This window comes from Gobius niger, assembly GCF_951799975.1.
Source record: "Gobius niger genome assembly, chromosome: 12".
NCBI classification, from domain to species: Eukaryota; Metazoa; Chordata; class Actinopteri; order Gobiiformes; family Gobiidae; genus Gobius; species Gobius niger.
In genome coordinates, this window is record NC_136863.1 from 1,970,814 (window position 1) to 1,983,027 (window position 12,214).

At 38.9% G+C, this 12,214-nt stretch overlaps 1 protein-coding gene across 1 annotated transcript in view; it reads right to left on the bottom strand.

The window, feature by feature from the left end:
* slc18a2 (solute carrier family 18 member 2) overlaps positions 1-12,214 on the bottom strand; it is a 58,822-nt gene that overhangs the window by 28,017 nt on the left and 18,591 nt on the right. The window contains exons 5-9 of the mRNA XM_079567117.1: positions 9,453-9,545; positions 9,292-9,381; positions 7,661-7,704; positions 2,028-2,088; positions 906-1,001 (exon numbers count right to left, since the gene is read on the bottom strand). Coding sequence (XP_079423243.1) covers positions 906-1,001; positions 2,028-2,088; positions 7,661-7,704; positions 9,292-9,381; positions 9,453-9,545 — 384 coding nt within the window. The remainder of the gene's footprint in view (positions 1-905; positions 1,002-2,027; positions 2,089-7,660; positions 7,705-9,291; positions 9,382-9,452; positions 9,546-12,214) is intronic.

The window sequence follows — 12,214 nt, forward strand, 5'->3', positions numbered from 1 at the left end:
TTACCCCAATCCAAAAGCGTCTGGAAAAAAGGTGTGAAAATAGCAACAAAACTGAGACGAAAACAATGATGGAAATGTGACGAAAAAGTGACGAAAAATTGATGAAAAAGTGGCAAAAATGTCACAAAAATGTCACAAGAAATTGACAAAAAAATTGATAAAAAATTGACAAAAAAATTGATAAAAAATTGACAAAAAATGACAAAAATGTGACAAAAAATTGACAAAAAATTGACAAAAATGTGATAAAAAAGTGACAAAAAATGACAAAAATGTAACAAAAAATTGACGAAAAAATGACAAAAATGTGACAAAATGTGACAAAAAAATTACAAAAAATTGCAAAAAAAAATTGATGAAAAAATGACAAAAACGTGACAAAATGTGACCAAAAAAATGACAAAAATGTTACAAAAATGAGTTAAATACCCAACAAAAAAATGTTGGGAAAAAAAATGTGATGACGTGAGGAAAAAGATCCTCTCGGTTCAGGCGGGAGTTAAGAGGTTAACCATTTCCCAGGCCCTAACCTTAATTTGTGTCATGATATCTCACATTTTCACAGCAGACTGTCCCTCCCGAGCATACGATCTAGCACTAACCCCAAATGAATTTGCAGCGCGTGAAATGCAAAGGGAACAGAAACTATCGTCACAGTGTCATGACTCTGAGCTCCTGAAGAAGAGCTGAAGACTTTTCTAAACGTGGGTTCAGCAAAAGGATCATCAGGCGGCAGGTCAGACGCACTCACACAAAGCGGGAGAGCTTAACCATCGTTTTTTCTAATTGAATTTCGATTATCTGCACAGCTCCTCGAACCACTGGCTTTCCACAACACAAGCAGGAGAAACTCATCTACAAAAGCCACGGGTTGTAAAAGGCTGAAACCTGGTGGAGGTAAATACCGAGCTGCCATTTCCGGGCGCACATGGTCTCCATCATCCAGATGGGCAGAGTGGGCTCCATCATCGCGATGCCCATGTTCCCGAAGCAGATGGCGCCTGAAACACACAGGACACGGGTTAAACATGTGATTAAAGCAGTGGTTCTCAACCTTTTAGAGCCGCGACCCCCGTTAGAACAGTTAATTAGGATCGTGACCCCCACCCGGGCCAGACCATGGGAAAAACAGGGACGTTAACCCCTTAACTCCCACCTGAACCGAGCACATTTTCTCCAGTTTGGCTTTACCCCAAACCAAAAGCTTCTGGAAAAAAGCTGAGAAAATAGCGACGGAACTGAGACGAAAACAATGATGGAAATGTGACAAAAAAGTGACGAAAAATTGATGAAAAAGTGGCAAAAATGTCACAAGAAATTGACAAAAAATGACAAAAAAAACGACAAAAAATTGCTAAAAAATGTGACAAAAAAATGACAAAAAAATGACAAAAAAAATACAAAAATGTCACAAGAAATGACAAAAAATTGACACAAAAAATGACAAAAATGTGAAAAAATTTGACCAAATAATGACAAGAAATTGACAAAAAATAACAAAAATTTGCCAAAAAAATGACAAAAAAAGGGACAAAAATGTGACAAAAATTGGACAAAAAATTTACAAAAAAAAATACAAAAATGTCACAAGAAATTGACAAAAAATGACAAAAAATTTACAAAAAATTGACAAAAAAATGACAAAAATGTGATAAAAATTTGACAAAAAAAAAAGATGAAAAAGTTACAAAAATGAGTTGAATACCCAACAAAAAAATGATGGAAGAAAAATGTGATGACGTGAGGAAAAAGATCCTCTCGGTTCAGGCGGGAGTTAAGAGGTTAACCTGTATAACTCTTAAAAAACAAAGAAAAAACAATGGCTAAAACAAAAATGAATTAAATTTAGAACAAATAATGGCACCCTGGTAAAACAGCATGTTTGCTACGACACCATAATAATAATATTGAAATATATATTGTATCTATATGCTCTGGCGACCCCCCCCCCCCCCAAATTTGTCTCGCGAAGCCCAGGATTAAAGCATGTGACCCGTCCTTCAGGGGCAGAGGGGGCGGGGCCTCACCTGCAGCGATGATGATGTACGGGTCCTTCATCAGCGTGAACAGAGACGTCCCTTTCTGACTCTGAAACACAGTCACCATAAAACAGCGTGAGGAAAACGGTGGAGAAGATTCATCTAAGACCCTCCCCCTCCTCACCTTCCCTCACCCCTCACCTTCCCACACCCCTCACCTTCCCACTCCCCTCACCTTCCCACACCCCTCACCTTCCCTCACCCCTCACCTTCCCTCACCCCTCACCTTCCCTCACCCCTCACCTTCCCACACCCCTCACCTTCCCACACCCCTCACCTTCCCACACCCCTCACCTTCCCACACCCCTCACCTTCCCACACCCCTCACCTTCCCTCACCCCTCACCTTCCCACACCCCTCACCTTCCCTCACCCCTCACCTTCCCTCACCCCTCACCTTCCCACACCCCTCACCTTCCCACACCCCTCACCTTCCCAAACCCCTCACCTTCACACTCCCCTCACCTTCACACACCCCTCACCTTCACACACCCCTCACCTTCCCACACCCCTCACCTTCACACACCCCTCACCTTCACACACCCCTCACCTTCCCACACCCCTCACCTTCACACACCCCTCACCTTCTCACTCCCCTCACCTTCTCACTCCCTTCACCTTCCCACTCCCTTCACCTTCCCACACCCCTCACCTTCACACACCCCTCACCTTCCCACACCCCTCACCTTCCCACACCATTGTTTAAAGTGATGCAAAAACAGAAGCAGTGACAGTTCACCCAGCGCCCCCTACCAGCAGGAGGAGGAAGATGAAGAGAGTAAACTGAAGAACCATGTGACCTACCGGGAGAGACACTGGGACCATCCTCAAGTAAGGCACCTTCAACAAACCAGCATCGACATGTTTACTTCACTAAACCCGCCCCCAGTGTGATTTCATCCAGTCAGAGCTCATGTGGCCACTGTTAAAGCAGGACTTTGTAAGGACCAGTGGGGGAAACACACAGCACATTTCTTTATCACTGTGGTTTGACTGTTGTCACATGACCGGGCCTGTTGTCACATGACCGGGCCTGTTGTCACATGACCTCCGACGCAGAGTTTCGAAGCTTCAGGAGGAGCGACGAAAGCTCCAGAGCGCAGAGTTTTTTTGCTCATCACTAATGTTTAGTTTTAAAATCCGCTGTTTATTAGGCCCCTCCTGGAGCCGCCACCTTAACACTTAACTCCCGCCTGAACCGAGCACATTTTCTCCAGTTTGGCTTTAGCCCAATCCAAAAGCTTCTGGAGAAAAGGTGAGAAAATAGCGACAAAACTGAGATGAAAACAATGACGGAAATGTGACAAAAAAGTGATGAAAAATTGATGAAAAAGTGACAAAAATATGACAAAAAAAATGACGAAAAATGACAAAAAATTGACAAAAAATGAAATAAAAATGACAAAAAAATTACAAAAAATGACAAAAAAATTGACAAAAATGTGACAAAAATATGACAAAAAATGACCAAAACGCAACAAAAAAATTACAAAAATGTGACAAAAAATGACGAAAAAATAAAAAAAATGACAAAAATGTGATAAAAAAATGACGAAAAAATTACAAAAAATTGACAAAAATTACTAAAAAATTGACAAAAAAATGACAAAAAATGACCAAAACGCAACAAAAAAATGACAAAAATGTGATAAAAATTTGACAAAAAAATTACAAAAAATTGACAAAAAATGACAAAAGAATTGACAAAAAATTGACAAAAATTACCAAAAAATTGACAAAAATATGACAAAAAATGACCAAAACGCATCAAAAAAATGACAAAAAATTGACAAAAAATGAAATAAAAATGACAAAAAAATTACAAAAAATGACAAAAAAATTGACAAAAATGTGACAGAAATATGACAAAAAATGACCAAAACGCAACAAAAAAATTACAAAAATGTGACAAAAAATGACGAAAAAATAAAAAAAATGACAAAAATGTGATAAAAAAATGACGAAAAAATTACAAAAAATTGACAAAAATTACTAAAAAATTGACAAAAAAATGACAAAAAATGACCAAAACGCAACAAAAAAATGACAAAAATGTGATAAAAATTTGACAAAAAAATTACAAAAAATTGACAAAAAATGACAAAAGAATTGACAAAAAATTGACAAAAATTACCAAAAAATTGACAAAAATATGACAAAAAATGACCAAAACGCATCAAAAAAATGACAAAAATGTGATAAAAAAATGACGAAAAAATTAAAAAAAATGTACAAAAAAAATTACAAATATGTGACAAAAATGTGACAAAAAATGAAAAAAAAAAAAAAAATGATGAAAAAGTTACAAAAATGAGTTGAATACCCAACAAAAAAATGATGGAAAAAAAATCTGACGTGAGGAAAAAGATCCTCTCGGTTCAGGCGGGAGTTAAGAGGTTAAACTATACAACTCTTAAAAAACAAAGAAAAAACAATGGCTAAAACAAAAATGAATTAAATTTAGAACAAATAATGGCCTCCTGGTTAAATAGCATGTTTGCTACGACACCATAATAATAATATTAAAATATATATTTTATCTATAAGCTCTGGCGACCCCCCAAAATTTGTCTCGCGACCCCCTAGTGGGTCCCGACCCCTAGGTTGAGAAGCCCTGCTATAGGTGACGGGTCAGACACAGAGCGGGTCAGAAACCCCTTATGAGAGACCAACAGGCCCTGTTAGAACCATGAGGCCGTCCTCCCGTGGACCCGCCACCTGCAGGGGGCGCCACAGGGCCGGAGCAGCTCCAACAGCAGCACCCACGACCCGGAGACGGAAAAGTGGAAGAAGATGGATGGATGTTTCTTAGTGCCTTGTTTTTGGGAATTCTAAACTCGATCAGGCAGGAAATGTTCAGACCAGGACTGTAAAGTGAGAGGTTGTGATGGTTGTTAAAATGTGCAACATAAATACAAAGATCCCCCACATAATCCGACATGTTTGTTCAGAGTTTAGCGTGTTAAGTATAATCCCACATGGCGTCCTGTTAAAGCTCCTGTTCTCCAGCCCTCGCCTCCAACACAAACACAGACTTCCCTTTCTCTCCAGCGAATACAGTTCTGTGGAAAAGTCCTTATCAAAAGCCACTTCCCCTTTAAGAGAATGGCCGGCGTGAAGTCTGAAACTCAATCAGGACTTTCATGGTGATTTACGGGGTTAAGCTCTTAACTCCCGCCTGAACCGAGAGGATCTTTTTCCTCACGTCAACAGATTTTTTTTCCATAATTTTTTTTGTTGGGGATTCAACTCATTTTTGTAACGTTTTTGTAATTTTTTTTGTAATTTTTTGTCACATTTTTGTCATTTTTTCTTCAATTTTTTTTAATCAATTTTTTGTCATTTTTTTTTCCATTTTTTATCACATTTTTGTCATATTTTTGATTTTTTTTTGTCACATTTTTGTCATTTTTTCGTCCATTTTTTTGTCTATTTCTTGTGACATTTTCGTGACATTTTTGCCACTTTTTCATACATTTTTCGTCACTTTTTTGTCACATTTCTGTAATTTTTTCGTCCATTTTTTGTCACATTTTTGACATTTTTCTGTCAAATTTTTATCACATTTTTGTCACATTTTTTTCATTTTTTGTCCAATTTTTGTCATTTTTTTTGTCAATGTTTTCTCACTTTTTCCTCACATTTCCATCATTGTTTTCGTCTCAGTTTCGTCGCTATTTTCACACCTTTTTTCCAGAAACTTTTGGATTGGGGTAAAGCCAAACTGGAGAAAATGTGCTCGGTTCAGGTGGGAGTTAAGGGGTTGAGCCATGAAACAATGGCTCTCCCTGAATTTCCTTCACCTGAATGAAGGACAGACTGAGTACATCCTGTTTCCTCACAGTTCCCCCAGTTTTGGTCCTGCACCTCATTTACTCCCACCATCCGTAACCTGGGTGTGATCTTTGACAAGCAGATAGGTGCAGTTGTGAAAGCGAGCTTTTACCAGCTAAGGCCACTTTGTAAGATTATGGGCCAGATCTTGTGACCGGCGGAGTCCGTGCGCAGCTCTAAAGGCAACGTGGTCCACGCGCGATCTTGCATGTGGCGCAGGGTTTGTGCTAAAGGCTGCGCCGCTCGGGAGAGGGCGTTATTTAAGAAAAAGAGGCGACTGAGGCTGGTTCATGACAAGCAGCACTTGGAGCCGCTCTTCTGTGGCAACCTTCACATTATGTTCCATCGCGCTGCCTCGTCTTCCTTAGAATCGACGTCAAATTGAAAACAAAAGCGAAATTGCCTTGAAAAGACTGTTTGGGCGTCGGTTACGCACGGGTTTACTTTGATACAGTAAATCAACGTGCTCACCCCTAACACCAAACACACGCCTAACACCAAAACAACAACAGTTTTCCATAAATAAACCACACGTGCCTCAAGTGCCACAACACCAGGTCTGATCTGAGTTTTAAGGAGACGTTTCCATCGTGTGTCAGTCTTTACCTCCTAATGAGGCTCCTTGTGCAGCCACAGCTCAGTCCAAAAGAGAGAAGCACATTTCACAGGGCGCAGAGCAACTTTGTTTTTCAATTCAATGTTCCAATACACTACAGTTTTCTTGCAACTGCTGCATAACTCTGCCACTCCGATATAACAGTTTCTGATCAATTAAATCCTGTACATTTCGTAACTTTGCGCAGTCGAATGGTGTCCAACGCGAGGCCTCTCTGTCCCGCCCGCTCATCCTGGATCTGCAGCAGCGGAGGGACACTTTTATTTCTTTCATCTTTATTAAACATTGCGCTGCATCAGCACATGTACAAGAGAACCCCCCCTCGCAACCCACCGCCTTCCGCAGGTCTGGGGAAAGCATGTGGAGGGGGCGGCACCACAACATCACAATGGAGTCTGTCCCCCCTCCTGTCCTGCCCACTTTTTGCTCCAGGTCTGACACTGAAGATTTAAGGAGCGCCACCGTCTGCGCAGTCGTCTGCTCTACAGCCTGCGCCATGAACCACAAGATCTGGCCCCAAGTCTTTCTTGTCCCGAGCTGACCTTGAAAAGGCCGTCCATGCCTTCATCAGCTCGAGGACAGACGACTGTAACGCCCTCTACACTGGACTCAACCAATCACTCAAGTTTAGGGCGGAGTTCAAGGTCCTGATGTTTGTGTTCAAGGCCATCAATGGTTTTGCCGAATGAGTAACGGTCTACGAACCAGCCAGAACTCCCTCGTCACTCCCAAGTTCAAATACAAAAGGTTCGGAGGCCGGTCATTCGCTGTGGAACGCACTTCCGGTCCAGCTTCCAAACATCGCTGAGTCCTGAGTCGAGTGTTTTTAAATCACAGTTGAAGACACATTTTTTCAGAAAAGCTTTCGATACAGAGCCACCGACTCGACTGCTGCTTTTCTGTGTTTTTGTATTTCTTGCTGTCTACTGTGATTCTTGTTTTTAACCTGGAAAGCGCTCTGGGCACCTTCTGGCTGTTGTTATACAAATAAAATGTGATTGATGTGATTGATTTAAGGCGAGACGCTGCAGAGGAAATGCAGATCTTTCACCCAAACTCTCTTTGTTTATTCTCAGACCATTTGTCGCTTTGAGCCGGAGATTTAACCAGGAAGTGACTCCGACATGGCGGCGTCTGATCGTGAGGATTCAGGGTCAACACACGAGACTCACCTCGGGCTCCACTTTGGTCGGCTGCAGGACGAACAGCTGCAGGGCTGGAGGAACACGAGGAAAAGCATCAAAAACACCACAGAAATGCTTCATAACGCGACAAAAATCACTTCTGTAGGTCTTAGCTTTCAAATGCGGCGCTACGCTGTTGCTGTTGTTTTAGATTTGGGTAAAGCTCTTCCTCTGGGGTAATATATTTGTGTGACAGTGTTTGGTTCAAGTTCTTAAAGGCCCTATACCTGATTTTCCTAATATATTTGTAGCATTAAAATACTTTACAGGGACAAGTTTACAGACACTTTTTAGGGTCACTTTCACAAAAATGCTGGAAAAATAGCCTGAAAGTTCATAAAATGTTTTGAAATATTTTATAATTTGATGCAAACTGTTTTTGAGTTTAGAATAACAGTAAAAGAGGACAACATTCATTTCATTCCATTTCTAGAAGTAAAATCAGACAAAGCTCCTTTAAAACCGTGAAAACAGCAATATCATTAACCCCTTAACTCCCACCTGAACCGAGCACATTTTCTCCAGTTTGGCTTTACCCCAATCCAAAAGCTTCTGGAAAAAAGCTGTGAAAAAAGCGACAGAAATGAGACGAAAACAATGATGGAAATGTGACAAAAAAGTGAGAAAACTTTGACAAATAAGTGGCAAAAATGTCACAAGAAATTGACAAAAATGTGACAAAAAAATATCAAACATTTGATTAAAAATTGACAAAAAATTACAAAAAAAATGACTAAAATGTGACAAAAATGTGATAAAAATTGACGAAAAAATGAAAAAATAAATGAAAAAAAAGTGACAAAATTTGACAAAAAATTACAAAAAAAATAATAATTACAAAACAAAAATCAGACAAAAAATTACAAAAAAATGTGACAAAAAAAATCAAAAAATTGGATACAAAATTGACAAAAAATTGGCAAAAAATGTGACAAAAATGTGACAAAAAATAATACAAATTTGATAAAATATTGACAAAAAAATGAAAAAATGACAAAAATCTGACACAAAATTAAAAAAATTAAAAAAAAAAAAGAAAAAGAAAAAAAATCTGACACAAAATGACCACAAAAAAAGAAGAAAAAAATGTGATAAAAATGTGATAAAAATTGATGAAAAAATGACAAAAAAGTGACAAAAATGAGTTGAATAACCAACAAAAAAATTATGGAATAAAAATCTGACGTGAGGAAGAAGTTCCTCTCGGTTCAGGCGGGAGTTAAGAGTTTAATATGCATGACGTTGCTCATAAACATGCATAATGTCATCAAAAGCATCAATATTACAATAAAACAAATCATTATCTGCAAAAAATCTGAAAATCGATACATGTGGATTCCAGGGACACAAGTCGGCTTTTTTGCAGAATCGTTCCTCTCTCCACAAAAGCACCAGTGAGTTTAGTTTCTTTTTATTCCGGTGGATTTTACCCAAATCTAAAAACTTCTTGGAAAAAGTGCAACAAAAACTGGGATGAAAAAGAACATGAACAACAAGGCGACAACGCGAGGAAAGACGCACATTCAGATCAGTTTTGCAGGTCTTAGCTTTCAAATGAGGCGTGACTTTAGGCCTACAGGCTCTAAGATCACATGATGTTATGTTCAAAGAGCCGTTACCTCCGTCGAAGAGCGCGAGGAAGGCCAGGATCAGGAACGGCGCCGTCTTCCCCACGAACTCGTACAACACGCTGCCAAAAGGGGGCCCCACTGAGCAGAGGCGGAGAGGGTTAAAGGCGGGGGGTAAAGGAGAAGTAAAGGAGGGGGCGGGGCTTACTGACCGAGCACGCCCATGGCCAGGCCGCCCAGCGCGATGCCGATGGCGTGACCGCGCTCCTCGTCGTCCGTGTAGACGCTGGCCAGCATCCCCATCCCTGCAACACAGCACCGGCACTCACCAGCAGGGGGCGACGACGCCGCCATTTACAATGTAAGGTCACTGCGCAGTTTTTAACTTTTAAACTTCCATTTTTAATTCAAATCGATTTTTTCACCCAGCTCTACCACCGGAGTTTGAGGATCGGCCGATATCCGATATTAACCGATACAAGAGACTTTCTTTAAAGGAATAGGCCACCGTTTTTCCATCCTGAGATATGTTCTTACCTGAGCTGTGACGAGTTCTTTAGGACCTGTCTGATCTTCAGTCACGTAAACACAGCGCAGACGGCGTTAGCATTTAGCCTCTCCCTCTCTCCTCTATAGCTCCAAAACAGGTCAAGATAGAAGCTACCAAGCTCTTCCACGTTTTCCCTATTTAAATATGGTTACGTGAAGTGTTCCACTACAAAGTATAATTACACACAATTAAACAATGTGGATTTTCTAAGCGGATAAAAGGGGGAACTATATTGTAAGGCGTAATAATACCAGGAGTAGTTTGGCATCCGCATAGTGAGGTGAAGATTACTGCGCGGATCAAGGACATACGGAATATTATTGTTGGAAACACTACTCATGTCTGGGTGTCTCTATATGGCAGTGTCAATTGGAAGAAAGCATGGAATGTCACAAATACGTACTGCCTAACCAACAAGATAAAGGAAGTGTCTTTCAAGATTCTTCACAGAATATACCCTGCAAAACATGTTCTGGAACGGTTTAAACTGAATATTGACTTTTCATGCGTTTTCTGTGGTTTACACAAGGAGACAATTATTAATTTGTTTTTTGAATGTATGTACTGTAAAATATTTTGGATCGATGTTCAAAACTACCTCTCCCGTAAAATTGGACAATTAATTATTTTAAATGCCAAAGATTTGTTATTCAACTTTATATTTTAATTGGAAAGTATCACCTGCATAAAATGAAATGGGCTGACAAAAAAACAAATTTTTATGCATTCCTTGCAGACTTGAACCTATATATTTCTACTATTAATTCAATACAAAATAAAAAAGCAGGTAAAACAATGTATATCCTAGAAAAGTACAATATTTCTCCTGGCTCCTCTTAATCTTTTTGTTATGAGCGTTGTTGTTGTTTTTTCTTTTAATGACAGATCTTCCTCTGGTAAAATGTAATATATCCCTGGCACTACTTCCTCTTTGTTGTTTACAATTGTAAATAAAAAAAAAATAAAAAAAAATAAAAAAAGATTACTGCGTGGATTTCGAACTACTCCTGGTATTATTACGCCTTACAATATAGTTATATAATTGACCAAAAAAATGACAAAAAAGTGACAAAAATTGCCAAAACAAAATAAAAAAAAGATAAAAAATTGACAAAAAAAAAAAAAAGATAAAAAATTGACAAAAATGTGACAAAAATATTACCAAAAAATTTGACAAAAATGAGAAAAAAACGACAAAAATGTGACAAAAAAATGACACACAGTAAAGTGAATGTTCTCAGTAAAGTCTCATCTTTTCTTAGGACCAGGACACAAACACACAGCTCCTATAGGGTGTGTTTGATTAGCAAAGTCACATGATGCAGTCACATGATCTCTGAACCCATAAAGGAAAAAAAATGTATAGAAAAAGTGCAATATTTTTTACAGTATGTACACGTTATATACATGTTGAGATGTGAGGACAGTGTTTTGTTCTGTGTTAGTTTGGAAACACAACATATGTATTTAGTCTTTTTTTTAAATAGTTTTATAGTTTTTTTTATATTTTTTTGTCATTTTTAGAGGCCTATTTCAAGACATTCACTACAGCCATTTTGAGAGAGACATTTTATACAAGGCAGTTATTCTAATTTACTGCATTTACAGACCAACAGAAGGTTTGTCATCATTGTAGTGTGATTTAAGAGTCTTTAAGAGTCTTATATCAAAGTCTTCATTCAGACCCCAGGGCTGGGTGTGAATCCAGATGTGGATGTTTCTCTGTCCTCATGTTTCTCACTGACTGACATTGTGTTGTGAATGTTAGATCTGTGTTCTGAGATTCTCGTTTGAAAGGTCTGGGTGGGACATTTCAGCAGTTATTTCCAAGAGCTCCTTTAGATTTGGATCTAGCTCTCGGATCCATCCCCTCGGCCCAACTTAAATAACACGCCTGTCAGATCTACCCTCAGGTGTTCAATCGCACTTTCTAGAAGAGGCGACGTCTCAGTGAAGACTTTGATATAAGACTCTTAATATCGTGTGAATGTTGGGCTCCAGGGCTGTGGCGTCTCTGTCTGACGCCGTCACTGCAGTGGGATTTATTTTATAATGACCTCCTTTTGTTTATACGTGTTTTATAATATGTTTGTCGCTCAAAACACCACTTACACCACCCTAGATCAGCTCAGGCCCCCCTGCACACAAACACACACGAGACTCCCCTCAGACCGGTATAAAACTATAAAAAACTAAATACGTATGTTCTGTTTCCAAACTAACACAGAACAAAACACTGTCCTCACATCTCAACAAGTATATAATATAAATAACATGTACATAATTGACCAAAAAATGACCAAAATGTAACAAAAAAATAACAAAACTTTGGTAAAAAATTGACAAAAAAATGACAAAAAATGTGACAAAAATGTGATAAAAAATAACAAAAATTTGGTTAAAAAAAATGACAAAAAATTGACA